At 50.7% G+C, this 22,172-nt stretch overlaps 2 protein-coding genes across 4 annotated transcripts in view; one reads left to right on the forward strand and one right to left on the reverse strand.

The window, feature by feature from the left end:
- Positions 1–3,063: 3,063 nt before the first annotated feature.
- Positions 3,064–22,172, reverse strand: part of AHNAK (AHNAK nucleoprotein) — a 104,196-nt gene continuing 85,087 nt past the window's right edge. For 2 of the 3 annotated variants that reach the window (XM_026487633.4, XM_026487635.4), the window contains one exon: positions 19,034–19,366. In XM_026487633.4, the coding sequence (XP_026343418.1) occupies positions 19,328–19,366 (39 nt within the window). In that variant the 3' untranslated portion in view covers positions 19,034–19,327. Of the gene's footprint in view, positions 3,135–19,033; positions 19,367–22,172 lie in introns of those variants that run through there. The other variant, XM_057317178.1, reaches the window with a different exon arrangement.
- SCGB1A1 (secretoglobin family 1A member 1) lies at positions 6,768–10,032 on the forward strand. The gene is made up of 3 exons (XM_057317180.1): positions 6,768–6,897; positions 9,339–9,526; positions 9,877–10,032. The coding sequence occupies exons 1-3, from the start codon at positions 6,843–6,845 to the stop codon at positions 9,907–9,909; spliced, it is 276 nt and encodes a 91-aa protein (XP_057173163.1). The 5' UTR covers positions 6,768–6,842; the 3' UTR covers positions 9,910–10,032.

A 22,172-nucleotide genomic window follows, 5' to 3' on the forward strand; every position in this document is an offset into this window, starting at 1 on the left:
GGGGGGAGCTGGCAGGAACCAGGCAAATTCATTGCCATGCCCACAGTGCTAATAACCAAGTGGCTTGTCTTCCCTCAGACAGTCTATCTTTGCACAGGGACCCGGTCATTGCCCGGCGTAGCCGGAAACAGCAGCTCCCAGCCCTCCCCCTGTGCCAAGGCAGGCTCTAGGCTTCTGGCCTGGAGCTCACAGTGTGTGGGGTTTAAGGATTTGAGGAGCAGGTGTTAGCGTCTAAGAAACTCTGAGCATTGACTAACACTTTTTACGTAACTGCTGCACACAGCAAATCAAAGGGGGAAAGAAACGCACACACACACCTCCCCCACCGAGCAGGGCTCTCCCGAGGACCAGCAGGGAAGGGTCCCACCCAGAACTGAGACAAACCCCCAGGCTCCTACCTGGAAGGCCGTTGCCCCGGGAACAGCAGGGACTGACTCTCCGTGAACTGACCAAGGGCCATGTCATACCTTCCTAATGGCAGGAGAGAGGTCTGATGTTAGGTTCCTCAGAGACCCAGAAGCCAGCTCTTCTGTTCCCAGGACCTCAAACCGTGAAGGTGGGATGTAGAGAACAAAGTCCAAGGCTGTGGGTGATGTGCTGGGAGACCCACAGCCCCCAGCGACTCTCACCACCAGCTCACAGAGGGACCAACCCACTAGGGGCAGCACTGGGAGCACCCAGGGGTCCAGCATGTGACTCCCACACCTGAAACCGAGTCTGAAAGATGGGCTGGTCTCAAGAGACCAGATCACTGGATCATGGAGTCAGACCCAGGAGGACGGTGGTATTTCATATCATGGGGGTTTTGTTTTCTTTTCTTTTAATAATGAAGAGCTTTTTATTTTCAGCTTCCAGGGGGTTTTGTTTGTTTGTTTACATCTTAGGTAAGTAGCCCTTCAAATAAACCTATCATGAATCTGTGATATTCTCAAAGCAGAGGGAAATCATCAAACTAAAGCCTCAGGCCCCCACTGTGATGCCCAGAGCTGATGGCCCCAGAGGGAGTTGGACAAGGAAGAGAAGGACCTGGGTGGTCGATTGACAGATCTGGAAGGGCCCGCAGAGAACAGCAAGGGGGGCAGCCTCAAAGCTGCGTCCAAGCCTATGCACTTGGTGGTAGACATGGGGCTGGGTCAAGATGACCTCAGGGAGGGTGAGGCATCAAAGAAGTGTCTCCAGGTTATGTGACAAATCGGGTGGTGAGATCATTTGCTGAGATAATCCTGGGGAGAGATCTACCAAGTTTAGGAGCAAAGATCATGAGTTTGACTTTGTAAAAGTGAGTTTGAAGGCCTTTGAAAGATACAGATGAGGATATCTAGCAGACATTGGATGGTCAAGGCTGCAGTTCAAAGAACGCTGAGATGGAGATAAAAATTAGGGAGTTGTCTTAACATAGGAAGTAACTGAAACTATGAGCAGGGATAAGGTGCCCAGGGAGGGAATACAGAGGAGGGGAGGGAGGGGAAGGAAGAAGGCACATGGAGGAACAGAGGAGCCGGAAAAGAAGCCTCCAGAGAGAGATGGTGGGAACTAGAACAGGACATGCACGTTCCCCCGCAACAAACCGTGGAGAATAGCACGGACGGCCCTCGATGACACAGACAGAAGTCTTTCACAAAGGCTGCATTTTTAAGATTCTTGACCCAATGAACTGTCTTGATGACACTCATCAGGCCATTCTCTGCACAGCCACTGGGCTGTGTCCCCAAGTGGTCATGCCATGTGTCCAGGAAGCCCTCCTTGGTTCAGACGAGAACACATGGAGAGATTCTCACTCTACAAGTCTACAACTCAGGGGACACGAAGCTAGTCCTGAGTGTTCTAAGCCTCTTGACACAGCTTACGTACAGGTGGACCTCAGAGTTCCTCTTCTTCGTGTAAGCTCACCTCTCACCTCCCGGCCCAGGATCAGGTCAGGAAGATGGGTATCAGCTAAGCCACCGCAGCTCAGCATGTGATGGACACGGTGCAGTAGTTGGAACCAAAGAAAAGCTCATCCCGATGGCCCGGGCTGAGCATGGAAGCAGATCCTCCCTGCCTTGGTCACGCATGCGTAGGCTTGGACAAGGAAACTCCAAATTGGAAGACCTTCCTCTCACAGCTTCCCAGCAGAGAGACAGGCAAATACAACAGTTGGCAAGGTTCATTCACAGAGCACGTTCTCCACGCCAGCACCACTTTTGTGCAACAGATAATAGTATCATGTTCACTGCACAGACACGGAAATCAAGGCAGAGAGGGGTTACCTCCTTGACCTGAAATAATATAACTAGTAAGTGATGGGTCTGGGATTCAACTCAGCCCAATTCTAAAACCTGTACTGCATTTTTTTATTTTATTGTTTTATTTTATTATGTATTATATTTTATTTTATTATTATCTATCCTTTTTATTACTTTTTTAATTGTGGTAAAATGCACACAACAAAATTTATTGTCTTAATCATCTTGCAGTGCTAAGTTCAGTGGCAGCAAGGACATTCATATTGTCATGCCACCATCCCCACCATCAACCTGCAGGACGTTCTCATCACCCCAAACTGAGATTGTCCCATTAAACAAAGATAACTGCCCATTCTCTTCCCCTACAGCCTCTGACAAGCCCGTGAACTTGCCTCTGTGAGCCTGACGCCTCTAAGGACTTCATGTAAGTGGAATCACAGCACATTTGTCTTTCTGTGATTGGCTTGTCACTTAGCATAATGTCCCTAGGGTTCATCCATGCTGTGGCAGGTGTTAGACCTGTTCTCTCTTAATAATTTGTTATGGGGCAGCCTACATGGCTCAGTCATTTAAGCCTCTGACTCTAGGTTCCAGCTCAGGTCATGATCTCGAGGTGGTGAGATTGAGCCTCGCATCAGGCTCCGAGATCAGTGAGGAGTCTGCTTCAGATTCTCTCTCTCCGTCCCCCTCTGTCCTCCCTGGATTGTGTGCGCTCTCTCCCTCTCTCTCTCAAATAAATAAATAAATAAATAAATAAATAAATAAATAAAGTCTTTTTTTAGAAATTTGTTTTGAGAGGCACCTGGGTGGCTCGGTCGGTTAAGCATCCACCTCTTCATTACGGCTCTGGTCTTCATCTCAGGGTCGTGAGTTCAAGCCCTGTGTTGGGTTCCGTGCTGGGTGTGGAGCCTACTTGAAAAAAAAAAATGTGTTTCTAATCGATAGCATATTTACACAGTTCCAAATGCCAAGGGCACCAAAGCGTTAAAAGTGAAAAGCTTCCTTTCTCAGTCTCCCTCCCGCATGGTTGTTCCTTCTGGAAACAGCCAGTACCACCACTTCCGGAGAGTTTTTATGCATACACAAGCAGTTACCTACATGGATTCCGTTTTGCTCTTTCTCATCCAGGTATTTTTTTTACTCTGCTCTGCCTTGTTATTGTTTCTCTTCCCTCTGCAGTCTGCCGCAGAGATCATTCTGCTCTTAGTTCAGAAGGCCTTCCTCTCCTAATCTTTCAGCTCCTTGGTGTTGCATCATCTGGACACACAGCAGCTTCCTCAGTGAGCCCACGTGGCTGGCTAGTTTGGAACTTGCGGTCTCGAGTGTGGTTAGGCACCCCTGAGCCTCATCGTGGCCTCCAGCTTTCACATGACGAGCAGGGCTCCTGCACTGATCCCGCCATGGCTCCCTGTTTAGCAACCGTGACATGAAAGTCAAGTAAAGAATCGTACAGTTGAAACACTGTATGGGGAGGCCATAACCGTATAGAAGTGAGAGATCAGCCACGGGAACTGCAGGTCAGAGAAGGCTCCACTCTGTCCCCATCCCCAACCCTATTCCACCTGGCGTCTTCTTTCTGTCGGGAATAGCACCCCATGCACCCACCTGCCCCAGCCAGAAACTCACCTGGCTCATCCCGTCGCCTCCCTCTGCCTCACCTGTCCTAGCCAACATTGAGCCTGTCTGGGGGCTCTCAGACCCTCACCCCGCTGCCACCAGCTGGTCCAAAGCCCAGCATCCCTTCTGCTGAGCTGCTTGGTCACCCCCTCTCACCCTGCCCCCACCCGCAGAGTAGTCAGGGGCGTCCCTACAAAAGGGAAATTAGACCACATCTCTCCAGATTAAAACCTTCCAGACTGTGCACCCGTGTTCACAGCAGCATTATCCACAACAGCTAAAAGGTGGACACAACCCAAGCATCCAACAAATGGAGAAGCAAAATGTGGTCTGCGCATACAATGCAACATGCAAAATGTGGTCTGCGCATACAATGCAACGTTATTTGGCCTTAAAAGGAAAAGAAAGTCTGCAGTAGGTCACATGGATGAACCTCGAGGACACTACGCTGAGTGAAATGAGCCGATCGGAAAGATGAAGGCTGCGGGAGTGCATGCAGAGAACACACTTCGTGATCCGAATCATAGAGCCAGACAATAGAACGGGGACCTCGGGGGCTGGCGACGGAGAGGGAGACGGTGTCTCACAGGGAGTGTTTCGGTTCTGTAAGACGAAAAGAGCCATGGGGAGGGACAGTGGGGACGGCTGCACGATGTGAATGGATTTAATACACTCAACGGTACACGCAGAAGTGGTAAAGATGGGACACTTTGCGTTATGTGTGTTTTAACACATTTTTTTAAAGCATTAAAAAGAAAAACCCGTTCCAGAGCTTCCCGGGACTGTGAGCATAGAGACCTTACTCAGCAGGAAGCCCTGCGAGATCTGGGTCCCCACTCCCCACTGCAGGCACAACGGCCCCTCTGCGCTTCCTGGGCACACCCTGGTTCTTCCCACCTGAGGGCCTCGGTGCTGGGCGTCCCCTCTGCCCAGACCCCACACCGAGGGTCTCAGCAGGGAGTCACCTGCTCGAAGTGACTGCCGCTGACTCCCCCACCTGCTTTCTACCCCATGTCCTGCTTCGTGCTCCCCTAGCACCTGGCACCCCTGCAATTATGTCCCCAGCTTCACGGCCTCCCTGCCGGTCTCCGCCAACAGCATGAAGCTCCTCGGCGTCGGAGACCTGGGCCTGCTTCATCTGTCACTGCCTCCCTGCTCTGGGTGGAGGCTTCCAAGGAAGCCAATGCTGAGATGGAGCCTGGAGGGCAAGACCACCATTAGGGATAGTAACTGTGCAGGGCAGGGGCCGCAGCAGGCTTGGGCAGAGGGAAAGCCGGCTGGCAATGTGGGCCTGGCAAAATCTCAGCCAGCCGGGCCAGAAGCTCTGGAGTCGGTGTCGCCCACCCCAATTGTTCCTCATGGTGCAGAAGTGCCGTCCTTGCTTGGTCACCAGAGGGGAGCGGCCTCAGGAAGGGCGTGACCTTGAGCAGGGCAGTGTTCTGTGTCCGGGGCAAACCCCAAAGTGACGGGCATCTAGCGGCTCTCTGCTGACCACGCTCCTCACGGCCAGGTGACAAGCTCTTCTTGACGGGGCTTCAGGCAGTGCTCCAACCCCGAACCCCCAACCCCTAGCACAATGCTTGGCACATAGTAGGTGCTCAGAAAGAATGAATGAATGAACATCTGATTGACTTTCGAAGTACAAACAGGATTTGGAGAAGGAGACAAGGCAGGAAATGTGTATTCCGGGCATGAGGTATCCTTTGTGCAGAGGTAGAAAGGCATGAAAAAACACATGGGATGTTTCTGAATCCACAAACACAAAGATAAGCTTAAATCACCACGTGGGGAAGTGGGGGAATGAGGCTCAAATGATAATAAGCAAAGGCCAGTGGACAAGGGCCTTGTAGATCACACTTGGATTTTACCCTGTCGCAAAAGGATGCTTTCGAAGGGTTCTGAGAAGGAGAATTGACATGATTGGCTGGTTCTAGAAAGATCACTCTGCTGGCCTTCCTGAGGACGGCCAAGGAGCGCAAGCGAGGGACCGGAGGCTGCCCAGGAGTTGGCTTTGAGCGGGCCGCCTGTGTCCCGAGGCACGGCTACTGGAGGAGGGCAGGAGCAGCCACAGATGCGGTGGCGGGAGGGGAGAAGGGGCTAAGGCCAAGGTCAGGAACCCCCAACAGGGAACCAAGGTCAGCAAAGAGCAAACGTCTAAAGAAAAAGGGTGGTCGGTCAGGGAGGAAATCAGGAAAGAACAGGGCCATGGAGGGCAGGAGAGAGAGCAGTTCAAGAAGGAAAAAGTCAAGAGGGTCAAGGCCGTTAAGAGGTCTAGCGAGATAGGGCCTGAAGTGCCCATGGAGTTGGCCCCCAGGAGGGCAGGACTTGAGAGCAGCTTTGGGTGGGAAGAGACCCAGCCCAGAGCAGTGCATTCTCCAGTCTGATCTGAGGCTTGGGTTTCTCGTGGGCTTTCGACATGCTTCAGTCCAGGGTCTCCCCTGAGGCTGACCACGGAGATGCTCTGGTCCTCGTGACCCTCCGGCCGCCTTCTTTGGAAAGGCAATAGGAGGAGCCCAATGGTGCATTAGGAGTCCCGAGCCCTAGTCCTGTGGCATGATGTGTGAGGGGCCTTAGGCCTCAGTTTCTCCTGGGGTGATGGGTCCAGGTGGACTTGGCAATTGCCACTGTTGACCTGGCCTGCCCCGGCGCTCAGGTTCAATGAGAGTGGCACAGGTAGTCAGGTCTCCACACCCTCTGACTTGAGTCCCCTTGTGGCCGCCACATAGGACTGTGGGTTTCCCCATCCAAGTGCCCCATTGTGTGAACTCAGTTCCAATGAGGAAAGAAACGGGGTTAAGAAAAGAGAATATTTACTTTTCCCACCAAGCTGATACCCAGGTAAATAGTGTGGTCCCATCAGTGGAGCCCAGGCCCTGCCCTCCTCCCCCTCTCCAGGTACAGCCTGGAGCATTTAAGAAGGCACCCCGATGGGCATGTCTCACACAAGACCACCCGATCCAAAGACAGGCCAGCACCTCACTCGCCAGCCTCCTGCCCACCATGAAGCTTGCTGTCATCCTCGCCCTGGCCACCCTGGCTCTCTGCTGCAGCCCTGGTGAGTCCCCAGGGCCCCTCTCCCCCAAGCCAGGCTCAGGAATCCTTCCTGCTGCCCAGTGCTGCCCAGGACAGGGGACAGCTCTTCAGCTGGAATGCTCACTCCCAGCCAGGAAGTTGGGTCTGTGAACAGGCCGATCTTGGGAACTTGGGGAGCGCCCTGAGCCCATGAAGAAACCTGGAAGGAATCCCACCTTCCATAGCCAACAACCTCAGAGTTGCAGCGTTGGAACAGACTGGAGGCAGGGGTGGGGGAGATCCCGTAATGGATGTGTGTGTCCAATGACCGACAGAATAGGAATAATGAGCTCCTCAGAGCCCAGTCTTGGAGAGACCCCAAGATGCCAAGGGACCTTGGTACAGTGCCGCCTTAGGTTTGGGGTCTCCACACCACTCTGGCAGCCAAAGGGGCTAGAAGGAGCTGCAGAGCCTCATGTCTCCAAAAAAATCCAAGCTAAGGCAAGGTCTCCCATTCTGGGCAGAGAGGAATATTCTAGAAAGGGATCTTCCCTTTGGGAAACTGCCAACCCAGAGTGGAGTTTTCTAAACATTTTTGTCCTCTGCCAAAAGGATTAGGAGTCTCTGAATAGTTGCAGTTGTCACTAAGAGGAAAGGAATGAAGGGGGGGAGAGGGAGGGAGGAGAGGGAGGGAGGGAGGGAGGGAGGGAGGGAGGGAGGGAGGGAGGGAGTTGGACCCCACCTCTCTCCAAGCCCTCTGATCTTTTGGTAATTGAGTTACTTGGCTTTTACTCTGTATCAGCCTCTTCTACTTCTTTCAATAAGCAAACAAACAAAAAGTTTTTTAGCAAATTTCAGTTAATTCACTTTGGAAGTTTCTTGACACCCATCGCAATAAGTGTGATAACCCTGGGGAGGGGCAGGGGAGTTGGAAAACCAAAACCAAGAGGCAATGGGGACAACTACTGTGGAGAGATATTCGTCGTTAAGGGGAAACAACATCATTTTGGACTGACATGTACAGTTGACACGTAGTGAACTGCATGGGGGTTGGGAGTGCTGACTGCCCCCCACACAGTCAAAACTCTGCCTGTAACTTCTGACTTTCAAGTCCTCACAGTCCGCTGTTGACCAGAAGCCCTACTGATGATACAAACCGCTGATTCACACATATCGGGTATGTTGTATGTATTATATACTGTGTTCTGACAATCATACCCGAATTTTTTTGAAATTTCTCACTTTTTCTAGGCTACTCAGTTCATCTGTCTTTTCAAATTGTCACAAATCTCAAAAAAAATTTTTTCCAATACATTTATTGAAAAAAATTCACATGGAAGAGGCCCCACGCAGTTCAATCCCGGGTTGTTCAAAAGTCACTTGTATGTGAATTAGATCTCGGGGCTGGGCAGAGAGAGGGTGGCTCAGCGTAGGGCTGAAATATGGTCAGGGGTGGGTCTGAGGCATTTGTCTATCTGTGTGGGTACGCATGTCATAAGAACAATGATAATATCCCCCGTTTATTCAGCACTGACAATGTGCCAATCACTGTTCTGAACCCCTTTTCATCCTTACAATAACCCTATGAAATAGGGATGTTTTTCCCATTTTACAGATGAGAAAGGGAGCCACACAAAGAGAAAATAACTTGCCAGATGACATAGTAAGTTACAAAGCAGGGCTCTAAGTTCCGCAGGGGGTTTGACTTGGAGTGGCCACTTTGGGGGTCCCTGGAGTCCAGGCAGGGAAGCAGAACTTGCACACAAGGCGGAGGATTCAAGGACCGGGACCGAGACTCAGGGTGTAGGAAGCGGTGACTCTCCCCTATGTTCCTGGGTCAGGGGCCTAAAAGGGGAGCACAACCTGGGGAGCACCACGGGGGAAGGGAACATGGTGGAGCCAGGCATGGACACTAGAGGCGTGTGGGCACCGCAGGGGCCCGGTGCTCATGGTGCACGCCTCTTCCGGGCCAGCTCAGGGGCTCGTGCTTGGCCCTGACAAGTCCTTCTTCCTGCCAGAGCCTGACTCTGCCACGTGCTCCCCGGGGCAAGTGGCTCAGACCATCACTAACCGTTGGTAAGAGGCATGCTTCTGGCGGGATAACAACCAGAAACTTCCCTCGGTAGCCTCTTCCCAAACCCCCACTGTTGCATAAAAGCTCAGATCAGCCTCTTCTTTAATCAGTCCTCTGCCTAGAACTCGAACAGAAAGAACAAATGGCAAATTGCCCCACCCCAACCCAGGAAGTGCAAGGAGGGCTCGGGCAAGCCTCGAAAAGCTGGCTGCGACCCACCCACCCCCCCAAGCCTTCTCACGTTGCCAAAGAGCCACCTGCTGGGGGCACCAGCAGATCTCAGGCTCACGCCATCCCAGCCATCTCGTGCTGATGCCGCCCCTGCTGGCCCCTGGGGCGGGCCCAGCCAGGGGGCTGGCAGGCTTGGAAAAGGGCCTGGACACGTGTGCTCTCTCTTTTCCGTGCTTCAGCTTCTGCAGCCATCTGCCCAAACTTTCTGAACATCATCAAGACCCTCTTCCTGGACACGCTTTCCAGTTATGAGGCTGCGATCGAATTTTTTGTCCCAGACCCAGACATGAAAGACGCGATGGTCCAGCTGAAGAGTCTGGTGAACACCCTCCCCGCAAACACCACGGAGAACATTCTGAAGTTCACGGTATGCAGCTCCCTTCCCTCCGCGCTGCTCAACAGCGGACCCCCACCCCCACCCCAGTCCCTGGGCTGCAGCCGTGCGCCATTTTTTTGGAGCCCTTTCTAATCCAGAGAGGAGGGTCCCAGAGCAAATATTCCTGCAGGAAGCAGACACAGTCATCTTACCCTTTGGAAGAGGCTTCTGAGAAATAAGCACAACTCTTACTAGCTTAGCTCTTCCCAGAGCTACTGAAGCTCTTAATTAACAAGTGTCTGCATGTAGACATCTTGGTTAAACCTGGAGTTTCGCTCACTATTGTCTTGGGTTTTTTGTTTTGGTGTTGTTTTGTTTTGGTGTGGTTTTGTCTGTTTTAGGAACTAGTCTTAAAAAGCCCAGTGTGCGCTTAGGACATAGAAGCCGAAAATCTCCAACTGCTGAAATTCTTGCAGCTCCCCGGACACGTCCTTCACTCTGTCCCCAGCCTGGCTCCCTTCAATAAAGTATAAGCATCTCACTTCGCGCTCCCACCCCCGCCTCTTTTTTGCGCACCTGCTAGAGTGAGAAGGTCTGCCACTGAGAGGGTAAGGTTAGCACCTGCAAAGAGCAAGGCAGTGGCCGTGCAAACACATCTCCGAGGGGCCCAGGTGCCTCATTTCCAGTCCCCCACACACACCAGGCTAGCCACAGGTGGCAAGACAGTGTCCAGCACACGTGCCCTGGCCTGGACAGAGAGCCACCCAGGGCCCTGCTCAAACTTAACCTACAGAAGAAGAAAATGGAGTCCATATAGGGTGGCGGCTGACCTCAGACAGAATCCTCAATCTCCAGCCATTTAGTGATGAAACTAACTGTCCTGTAAATATTGAAGCTGGTTATGCTACCCAGACACACCTGCAAGCAAAGATGGAGCTTTCCAGAGAGTTCCGTCTCCCAAGGATCAATGGAAACGTCCGTTTCAAGCATGTGGGCAGAGCAGTTGGGATCTCTTAGGGGCTGGGTGGCCCAGCATCAGAGGGCCTCACATCACACACAGCACACGCTCACTCATGGAAGGAATCGGATGCCTGTAAGACGCTTACCCAACAAAGGCTAGAGGGGGGATAGGTTCAATTTCTTGATTAGGGATTCGAGGTGTTTGGGGTGCCTTTGAGGGTGACAGATCCTGCTTCCTCAGCGCCAGCAGTGGGGTTCACATGGAGTCCCCAGAGATGGCGGGCTAAGTTTTTTGTTCGCTTCATATATGCTACGTGAAAATATTAATCAAACTATTTTTTAAAGGTGGTAGAGAATAGAAAAAAAAAAACCCTGCTTATGCATTTTCTAGATCCTTTATCTGTCGCCATCCTTAAGACATTATACTTCCAGGTTGGTTGGTTGGTTTTTTAAGTAGTCTCCATAACCTACACAACACGGGGCTTGAACTCACGACCCCGAGATCAAGACCCGAGCTGAGATCGAGTCGGATGCTTCACCGACTGAACCACCCAGGCACCCCTATATTTCCAGGTTTAAATTGCAAAAGCCTACAAGTCAAACTGTCCATTCGCATCAGTCTTACTTTAAGGACATCTCCGCTCAGAAGAGGATCTGGGGGTGGGGAGTGGTGTCACAGACGCAGGGCTGGTCAGCATGGGGTTCTTGCCGTCCACCATCCGCGGGGTGATGCTCTTGCACCCTGACTTGTACCCCTGCCCCCTTCCCCGAGCCCCTGTTTGGTCTACTTTCCTGCAGAAAGAGAATCAGTCACCCCTTTCTTCTGTGGCAAAGGAGTCTTCAGGCGTGAAATTCATCTGTAGGTGTTTACTGGCACTTTCGATGCTTGCGCTCTGAGGAACCCAGGAGCACATTTCATAACCCAACGAGTATGTGTAACGCACTCGCTCTGGGCCAGGAGTGCACTAATGCCCAAGCATGGCCGTGTGGGTAAAACAGGGGCTTCAGCTCTTGGCAGGCTGGCAATCGCATGGGGAAGCTCACCAGCTCTGGCAAAATAAACAAGTCAATAAACAGGTAGATGAAACAGCGGTAAAAACCCTAAAAGAAACCCATAGACAGGCCAACTGTAGGTTGCAAGGCCCCCTTCTTAGGATTCGAGCAGAGACGTAAAACAATGACAGGAGCCACTGGGGGAAGAGGAAAGGGCATTGCAGGCAGAGGGTAAAGCAGGAAGGACGATCAGACAGACACACAGAGAATGGAGTCTGGAGGGTGCCTGGGACACCCCGCTCCCTTCCTGAAGCCCCACTGAACCCAGCCCCCGGACCCCAGGAGGAAATTCAGAACTCGGCTAAAGGAACTTTCCTATAGGTTCTGTTACCTGTCCCCCAAAAAGCCCAGACCTCCTCCCCAGACCATCCCCCCCCACCTCTCACCTCCAATTGTCCAGCAGAACTCATGCTCCACCCCTCACCCCAGGCTGTTTCTACGTCTATCCTCCCGTCTATCCTCCCAGCTGCTCCAGCCAGAAAGACAGGCATCCCTGACCCCGCCCTGGGCAGTGCCCTTGGCATCCAGCCAAGCAAGTCACCCTCCAAAGAATCGGGGGACTCCCTCCATGTCCACAGGGCCACACCAGCCTCCTCTCACTCCACACACAGGGGCCTCCTAGCTCACACTCAGCACCCCCGAAGTCCATCCTCCTCCCAACTGCCAGTCATTTTAATCACATGAAAACCCTGTTCCACCGCCACCCTCCTCCACGTAGTAAAATGCTTCAAAGCTTTCTAACGCTCTGATAAAATGCAGAACCTGCCCATCACTGGTTTTCACCTCCCACCCTCCTTCCCATTGCCTATTCCTTCTGCTCAGTCCACGACCCACCCTCCCTCCCTCCCTGCCTTCAGGTCAGTGTTTTTTAAGAGCCAAGCCCCTTCCCACCTCAGGGCCTTTGCACTGGCCACACAGCATCAACTGCGCAAAAGCACGTTGATTGGTTTAGAAAATCGCCCTAGAACAAAAGGTGCAAAGAATAGAACTTGTCGTAAAGATGTGTCCCGTGTGCATATAAAAACCCCCAGAACACCCCCCTGTTCCGTGGCAGTCGGTCCCCGGCCGGGCCACACCATCCGCGGACACTGAATGAAAGTGGAGGACGTGCAGAGGGGAGGCAGGCGAGGAAAGGGCATTGGCGGACTGCAGGGAAACAGGCTGCCAAAGAGAGAAACCTCGGCAGGCGGAATTTTCCAGCGAGCACCGCGGGCAGGCGGGGACGCGCCTTCCGCGCCCTCAGCGCCCGGGGCTGCCGGGGCCACTAGGGGGCAGTGTCGGCCAAGGTGTCGGGGAGCGGCCTCGCGGCTCGGGCCTTGGGGCTCCCACCCCCTGCGCACCGCAGCCCCGAGCGCGGCCCGGGACAGATGATGAAACACAGCGCCTTCCCGGGGCCCTTATATCGTGTGTGTATATGATTGCTTTAATTTGATTGTTGAGATTTTTTTTTTTAATCAGAATTCTGAGAAAACACAGGGACAGTCCCGCAAAGCTGCGGCCCAACGAAGGCTGCCAGCGACGTGTCAGCTTGGGAATTAGTAATAATTCCATTCCCAGACGATTCCAAGGGCGAGTCCAGCAGAATCTACAACCCGAGAGGACCAAGGGGCGCTGCTCGAGCTGACCTTCGACCTCCCGCCCCACTTTTCAAGTCTGGCAGCAGAAAGCGCAACCTAATAATTATCTTTATAGTTGGCTTACTTGCTGGGGGGCATTCTTGCAATTTCTTATTTAGTCTTCACACAACCCAGATTCCAGAGCCCAGGCCCCAACCCCTGCTCTACAGAGAAGGAGATTCCAGAAGCAGGAATCTGCTAAGCCAATAAAGATTGATGAGCAATGTCCACCCACCCCCAAAACACACGTGCACGCACGTCCTCAGGCCACCACGCCCCATCACTGTGGGACAATGCTGAGGGACTGTGGGTCAAAGGAGGGACTGCAGTGGTAAAAATTCCGGAGCAGGTCATCAAGATTGGCAATTTCAAAAGAGATTCTTGGCAGAAGGTGGGACCCTGGTGGGGGGCCTCCGGACTCTCCCACCTCCTACACTCACTCCCTCGCTGCTCAGGTCATCATCAACTCACATACCTTCGCCCCCCCACCCCCTGCGAGCCATCCACCTAGATGAGTATTGTTCAAACGGATAAAGATCCAGGGTCGTAAAAGGTTCAGAATTTTAATTACCTATTCACAGCCCGAGAAGTACGTACCTAGGGCAAATAAAACACAGGTATCTGGAGATGAAAGGAAGTCCAGTGACATTGCAGCGAGTGTCGGCCTCAAGGGGGCTAGAGATGGAGGTGACCCGCACGGATGTGAGCTGTGAACACGAAACGTGTGTTCAGGTTTAAGGGAGCAGAATGCAAGATGAACTGATCCCAACCACAGAAAGAGCACGACTCCGTGTGATGCGTGTTGCCAGAAAACAGAAGGAAACTGGAGAACTGAAGGAATGTTCGTTGGGTTCTTTTCTGACTGCATGTGCTTACCCATAAGTTAGAGATGGGTCCACACACTCCGGCCAGTGCATTCAAGCCATGGCCTATTTTTGAAGAATTTATTTATTTATTTATTTATTTATTTATTTATTTAACAGAGAGAGGGAGAACAGCAGGGGGAGAAGGAGAAGCAGGCTCTCCACTGAGCAGGGAGCCCATATGGGGCTCGATCCCCGGACCCTGGGATCAGGACCTGAGCCGAAGGCAGACGCTTAACTGACCGAGCCCCCCAGGCGCCCCATCCATGGCCTGTTTTTGAATGGACCTCAAGCTAAGAACGGTTTCTACATTTGAAGAAGGAAGAGGAGAGGAGGAGAAAAAGCCTGTTTACCCCTGTATCATCTAAATATATAATTATAAAATCAGCCATTTTCACTATGAATATGCCAAACAAAAACACAGGGAGGCCAGTGTACGAATGTAAGCCTCCTGCCTTCGAGAAGCATTACACACAAACTATCTAAAGAAAAAATTTAAATGCGTCCCAACAAAGCAAAAAAAAAAGTATACATATTTATATATATTTCTCTCAAAAATATATATATGTATATATTTTATATATATATTTCTCTCAAAATATATATATTTCGTCTCTCTCTCTCTCTCTCTCTCTCTATATATATATATATATATATATATAAAACAAAGGAAAACAAAGCCAAGAAATTGTATTTTTAGCACTGTATTCGTTTTGGCCTTCACACCTCTGAGGAGCCCAGGGGAAAGACCACATTCCTCGATCACATTGTCAACCAAAGGGTGAATCTGGGTGAACACGGTCTTGGCAAATAGTCTGTCACCCCCACCACCTGCCCTCAAAGTAACATTTACTCTTGCAGGGAAGGAATGGTGAGTCTCAGACGTGTCGTCACAGTGCAAAATCCCGGGCTTGCCGTCCCTGCAAGTCACCGTGTCCCCTGACGTGACGGATCCCTAGGAAAGCTGGTTTTACACCCTCAGTGCAAGGCAGTCGAGGTTAGCCTGGCAGAAACATCTATAAATGACTCACGAGGCAGGAAGAGGAAGCAAAACCAGCCCGCATCAACTTTATCTAGATGATGTGGATAAAATTATGTCGAGTTTATGGCTGAGGCAAGGCATGCTGTTTGCGAAGGCCGAGAGGCCGGGTGGGTGGTAATTCTCCGTAGGGTGACCGCCCCTCGGAAGGGCCTCAGAGAGACGATGAAATGCTCCTTGATCTGTGCTGACGGGCCACACGAACAACACATCCTGAAACGTGTGATTAGGGAGCGCTTCTCCCAAGCGTGTGCGGAACACACCAACAGGCACATGGGACGATGTGAGGGTGAATCATCTGTCGTAAGCCACCCCCCATCTTTCCACGAGCAAACTCAAATTACAAAACTATAGCACATGTGAAAAAAAAAATCTGAAAATAGATTCAGCTAAACAAGCACAGTGGCCAGTGTTGGGGTTCGGAACTCAGATTTGTTCCCCACCAAGTGAGGGGATTCCTAGCCCATCCCAAAAGTCTAGTTAACCCATAAAATATCTGAGGTTGTGTGTCTGTGGGGCCCGACCGTCCTGTGTTAACTGTGGGACGTGTAACGACGGAGCGTCCTTTAGAATTCTCTCCCGTGGCGCCGGTGACCCGGGGGTACTCCCTCAGCCCTGGGACCGGGTGGAGGTTCGGGTCGGGGCTGCCTTGCGGGACAGATGAGATGAGGAGCAAGCCTCAGGGTCTTCTGCACCCCAACCCTATGTGTCAAATCATCTCTGAGTCTATGTCCTCAGTTTCCCTTGAGCTTGTCCCCTTCCTGCTGCCCCTTGTCGCCAACAGCAGACCTTCACCGTCTGTAGCCTGGATGATTGCAAATAGTCTCTAAATTCGTTTCCTATGGCTGCTAGAGCAGATGGCCAGAAACAGAGTGGCTTTAAAAATTGTATTATCTTATAGGTCTGGGCGTCAGAAGTCCAAAATGGTTTCACGGTGCCAAAAACCAAGATGTCAGCAGGCTGTGTTCCTTCCGAGGGCTCTAGGGAGACTCCGGTTCCCTGCTTCACCGTTCCTAGAGGCCGCCTTTGTTCCTGGCCCTGTGGTCCTCCCCATGCCTTCAAACTCAGCAGTGCAGCGTCTTCTGTTCTCTGGCTCTGGTCTCCGCCTCTGCCTCCCTCTGCTGCAGACAAAGCAGTGCTGCTTGCATGGCAGAGACCCCCCCCCCCCCCCCCCCGCTAAGCCAGCTGCTCAAGGCCACTCGGCAACCTCTGATTAGTCATCTCAATTCCACATGCAACCTCCGTTCCCCTTTGCCATGGAACCTAGCATAAGCACGAGTTCTGGGGATTCAGACGGGGGCATCTTTGGGAGTCATTATTCGGCCCCCAGTCTCTAAGATTTCAGTCTTGCCCCCTTCCACGATACCCTCCCCACGATTGCCAGAAATCAAACAGAAATGCCATGCTTTTGTCTAAAATCCTTCTCTGCTGTCAGTCTCCTATAGCATAAAGTCCAGACTCCTCCCCTGGCCCTGGAGGCCCTCCTTGGAGACGGACCCTGCCTGTGGCTCCGGCCTCCACTGGGGGGGCAGCAGTGGACCAGGCTTGGAAACAAGGATGCGCTCCAAGTTAGGGGGGCAAATTCACAGACAGTGAAAGTAGTGAGCCGTCTACGGGGACAAACCAAGAGATGGTCCCCAACGAAGAGAAAAGATTTCTGCCACACCTTGCGCTCCACCAAGGTGCTGAGGGAGTCACGTGAAGAATGGGGGTGTCATCTAGTAAGTGGAAATCTAACCTGCTGTCTGGGCCCCGCTGGATGACCAGAAAGGGCTGACGTGCCAAAGAGGAGGGACCGGCCACAGCACCAGAGAGACGGGGTCCTGAGCAGGAAGACAGAGCGATGGGGGAATCACGGCAGCCTCTGTTGGCAAGGAGCCTTGCGTGGGTGTCCCTTCAACCGGGCTCTTGATACTAAGTCTGTGCTCACTGCCCAACCTTCATGACTTGTCCACGGCGGAGAACATACTTGTCTAGTCGACTAGACAGTTCTCAGAGCAAACGAAAAAACATGTTTCTGGGGGCTCCTGCAGGGCTCAGTCAGTTAAGCATCCGACTCTTGGGTTCAGCTCAGGTCATGATCTCAGGGTCATGGGATTGAGCCCCGCTCTGGGCTCCGGGCTCAGCACAGAAACTGAGATTCTTCCCCTTCCTTCTCCCTTCCCTCTGCCCCTCCCCCCACTCTCGCTCTCTCTTAAATAAATAAAATCTTTGCAAATAAATGTGATCCGGTTGCAGCTACGGGTCTGAAGGCTTAGTGTGCTGCCTCCTCTGAGAGATGGAGCCCTTCTCATTCTGTCCCCTCACACAGGTTCCCAGGCGACGAAGCCGGGAGAAAGACCCAGGTCCCACTTCTCATCTGTTCCCCGACACCCCAAGCGTGCGGTCTATGGAAGACAGAGGAATGGAAGGAAGGGCAAGCAAACAGGAAACCGGATGCCAACAGCGCCAAACAGAGGGTCCTCCTGGTGGGCAGACCTCCTTCCTCAGGGGACACTTATCTACACTCCTGTGAGTTTACATCCGAAAGACGCACCGCATCCACGCAGCTCCCATCTCCGCACCTCTGCAGGCACTTCCCACTGCCTGAAGTACCTCCGCTTCTCCAAGTCACCTGAAGATCCACACTCCGCCCTTTGTGATCCATGCAATATCTGGAACACAGCTATACTAAGAAAAAAATCCATCATTTATCTAAAATTCAGGTTTCACTGGGCATCCTGTATGGGCACCTGTATTTCTCTGCCACATCTAGCAAATTTGCGGGTCCTTCAAGACTCAGCTCTTGGGCTCTTCCCGCCCTGCCCCTGCGGCCCCGAGGCCCGGGGGCTCTCTCTACCACCATCGCACTTCATCTAGGCTCTGTCGTACACTTATCTCCCTGGAGTATGTTCGCTTATGTCTGCTTTCCTCTCTCGAACGTGAGCCCCGTGAGGGCGTGATCCAAATTTGTGTTATCTTGTCAGTTCCTGAAGAAAAATTAGAAAATCCAGGTAAGCAAAAGGGGGGAAAAAAGCACTCAAATATGAATCCAGCACAGCAGGGTCCTGCTTCCAAGCCTCTGGTGGAAACGTTGAGATCGATGTGGAAACTGAGACAGTAGATTAAACACGTTAGAGACGTAGAGAGCCTTTTTATCCCCATCTCTCTTCTTCCAGGCGGGACCACGTCGGTCGGCAAGAGGCCCCCGAGAGATAACCCTGACTCCCAAAGAAGATCTGCCATCACTCTCTGGCCAGCCCATCGGAGGATCGCACGTGTTCCTGGGTGGGAAGTTCTAACCACAGTCAACGTATTCCAAAAAGTTGTAAATTCATTGTTTCGCCTTGCTCCTGTCTCTCTTGCTTCCAATAAAGATGAGATCAGCTTATAAAACTGGATTCTCTCTAAACCACGAATCTGTCTGAAATGTATTCATTTCACCCTTGATGAATTTCAAGACCTGATTATTTTGCAATTATATCAATGTGGATAAATGTTAACTATTAACCAGATAACCAAAATATTACCTTTCGATGTCTCACATCGTAGAACAAGAGTCTCCGTATGTATCCCCTGTAACTGGAAACTTTGAAAAATCATATGCGTAAAGAAACGTATTGACTGACAGGCTAAAAATAACATTTTTATTTTTGTAGACTGATAAAGAGGAAAGAGAAAGGAGGGAGAGAATGTGCTGGGGCTCTCCCTAGTGCCTCATGATATGGAGGCAGAAGTCAGGCACTGACTCTGAAAATTAATAAAAAGTGACCGGAAGCCAACTCTCCCTGTGATTTTTTTTTAAACTTTATTTATTTATTTATTTGAATTTATTTATTTATTTAAGAGAGAGAGAGAGAATCTTAAGCAGACTCCACAACCAGCTCAGACCCCAGCACGGGGTTCGACCTCACAACCCTGACATCATGACCTGAGCCAAAATCAAGAGTCAGACGCTTAACGCACTGAGCCACCCAGGTGCCCCACGCTCCCGATTTTTAGCACTGGGGAAGGGAGTAGTGAAAACCACCAACATTGACCCAGCATAGATGCTCGATAGATGTTTATTGAATGAATGAGTGAAAGACAATCACCAGAGCCCTATAGTTGCCAAAGGCCACCCTAGTTACAAATGTAAGCCCACACCCGATCCCGTCAGAAGTGAAGAAACGCACCGAGTGGAACTTCTGCGGCAGCCCTGGGTCCAGAACGGGCCGGGGCTCTAAAAGCCACCTCGTGGAAGGTATTCCTTTAACTGCAGGTGTTTGTTTCCTTTGGCACAGCAATATGTAATTTCCCATTTTTAGAACAATGCTCCAAAGAGCAGTCACAAAAACAACTTTCAGAGGGGGCGGCTTTCTTCCTGGCCACAGCTACAGATCTGTAAAACAACAATAACAGGGGGATTTTTATTCAAAACACTGTGTGCATCTCTCCATAAAATCAGGAGGCTGTTCCTTGGCTTTGCACGGGTTGGGAAAAGATCCCTCCGACCCCCTGGTAGAGCATCTGAACAAACTCTTGTCTTCGGGAGGGCTAGATTTGGAAACTACTCTGCTGTTGGATCTGTTTTGGTCTTGATACACCTCCCTCCGTGTGGTTCCTAGGCAGTGAGGGTGGAAAGGAAGTTTGTAGAAAGCCTGTGTCTGTTCTTCGAGTGCCCCGTGCAAGCCTGAAACCAGAAGAGGACACTGTGTTCTTGAGGACATGCAAATAGACTGAAGGTGAGGACCCAGGAAAGGAGGAGGTGCACCCCCTCCAGTCTCAGCCATTAAGAAATGCCTTCCATTACCATCTCCACACAGACTTTCTCTCTGCTTCATAAACTCAAGAAATGGGCTCCAAGACTTCAGGAGCTCCCCCACACACACTCCCCACCTACTTACCCCTTCCTTTCCATGCTGCTGCTTCCACCTGGATCACACCAAACTCCTCCCCACCTGAACCTGCATTTTTCTCTCCTCACTGGCCTCCTGGCCCAGTCACTTTGACCTCCCATGTGGGTCTGGCTTCATCTTACACCCTCCCTGCTCAACCATGGCCAGTGACTCCTCTTCCTACAGACAGAGTCCTGCGTCCTTGGTGGGGCCTCATCTGGAGACAGTCTTCCTTTCCAATCTTATCTTCCACTCGTTCCTGCATAAAACTTAGGCGCCCTCCCAAAATGGCAGGCTCACCACTCCCAGACTCCCCCTCTGCCCTCTGAGTACCACCTCCTCCCCTCGCCCCCCTTCCTGGTCCTGTCTCTGTGACAAAATCTTACCCATTTCAGAAAGTCCCACCCACCTAATACCTCTCTCTGCCCAGTCTAGCTGAAAATGACTTCCCTCCCCCACCCCTTACTAAAGCACTGAGATTGACCCAACCCACAAAGTATCTCCACTTCGTAGAGAAATCATTAGTGTCACTCTTTTTTTCATATGTGTGCTGAATCATTTGAAGGAGAAAGGTGCTAAGCCTCTTTAAGAGGCCCGGGTGGAATCAATGTAGTGTCAGCTTTGACGTTTCTATACGACCCTTTACTGGGCACTTGCTATGATCCTGCTGCTGAGCTGAGCACTTTTTAGGTAAGACCTCATTCAACCCTTGCGATGAAACTATAAGGTAAGTACCACTGTCCCCTTTATACAGACAAGGCAACAAGGCTTTGAGAAGCTAAGTAACTTCCCGAGAGCCTCCCAGTTTAAGAAGAGAGAGCTGGAGCTCAAGCTTGGCTCCCAGTATTGACAGCTGTGGCCAATACTCAATACTTGTTTCTCAGAGAATTTACAACACAGAACAGTTAGGGTGAGCAGGGTGGGTAGGAAACCACAGGTTCTTCTCCCAGTTAGAACAAATTCATGGGAAGTTTCCCCATTCAATGTTGGGGGGTTTTTTCCTTCTTTTTTAAGACAGTAGAGAGATTAAATCCTGGAATATCAGGAGACGTGACGAGGTGTTCTTTAAAAATGGTATCAGAGTGCCTGGGTGGCTCAGTCGGTTGAGTGTCTGACTCTTGGTTTCAGCTCAGGTCGTGATCTCAGGGTCGTGAGATCGAGCCCTGCATCAGGCTCCACGCTCAGCATGGAGTCTGCTTGAGATTCTCTCTTCCTCTCCCTCTGCCCCCCCACCCCCCGTGGCCACACACGCTCTTTCTCTCTCTCTCTCAAATAAAAACAAATAAATAATAAAATAAATAAACAATAAATAAGTAAATAATAAATAAATAAATAAATAAATAAATAAATAAATACATCTTTTTTAAAAATGGTATCTATGGGGGCGCCTGGGTGGCTCAGTCGTTAAGCGTCTGCCTTCGGCTCAGGGCGTGATCCCGGCATTCTGGGATCGAGCCCCACATCAGTCTCCTCTGCTATGAGCCTGTTTCTTCCTCTCCCACTCCCCCTGCTTGTGTTCCCTCTCTCGCTGGCTGTCTCTCTCTCTGTGTCAAATAAATAAATAAATCTTTTAAAAAAATTGTATCTACGGCTTTGGTGCTTGGAGGGGAAGCTTTGATGCTGCACCAGCATCACCCTAAGATCCCAAGCCAAGTAGCAAGAACATGGACAGTGGTGCAGGTTCTTGATCCTGTGTTTTGCAGCGGTGAGGTTCCGGGAAGCTATTTTCCTTATGAAGTCTCAGTTTCGTCTTCTGTAAAATGAGAATAATACCTAGCTGACAGGGTGGTTTGGATGGATTCAATGAAATAATTTATATAAAACATCTAGCATACCTTGAGTGTTCAATAAATTGCTGTCATTACTACTTCCCTTGGACATGAGAATCTGCATTTCTTTTCATTTTTTTAAATCGAAGTCTAACCTACATCGAATATATAGTCAAGTACATAAGGAGTGCACTGGTCAAGATGAGCACAGAGGGATGTACGGAAGGGTTGAATTACATTATTGCACACCTGAAACTAATATAACACTGTATGTTAACTAACTGCAATTAAAATAAAAACATAAAATAAATAAATACAATAAATATATAAATAAAAATAATACAATATAAATTAATATAAATGAAACATAATAATAAATGAATAATAATAATGAAATAAAATAATATAATAATAAATAAAATAAAATAAATAAAGTCAAATAAAATAAAATAATTGGGGTGCCTGGGTGACTCAGTCAACTGAGCACCCGACTCCTGGTTTCAGCTCAGGTCACGGTCTCAGGATCCTGCGATCAAGCCCC

Source organism: Ursus arctos, unplaced genomic scaffold (assembly GCF_023065955.2).
Source record: "Ursus arctos isolate Adak ecotype North America unplaced genomic scaffold, UrsArc2.0 scaffold_23, whole genome shotgun sequence".
In the NCBI taxonomy this organism is placed as follows: domain Eukaryota; kingdom Metazoa; phylum Chordata; class Mammalia; order Carnivora; family Ursidae; genus Ursus; species Ursus arctos.

Bases quoted from the DNA above. Each gene is read 5' to 3' on its own strand.
- SCGB1A1 (XM_057317180.1), top strand. From the start codon at position 6,843: ATGAAGCTTGCTGTCATCCTCGCCCTGGCCACCCTGGCTCTCTGCTGC. The intron at 6,898-9,338 runs GTGAGTCCCCAG...TCCGTGCTTCAG, and splicing joins GGCTCTCTGCTGCAGCCCTG to CTTCTGCAGCCATCTGCCCA. The intron at 9,527-9,876 runs GTATGCAGCTCC...TGTCTGTTTTAG, and splicing joins AGAACATTCTGAAGTTCACG to GAACTAGTCTTAAAAAGCCC.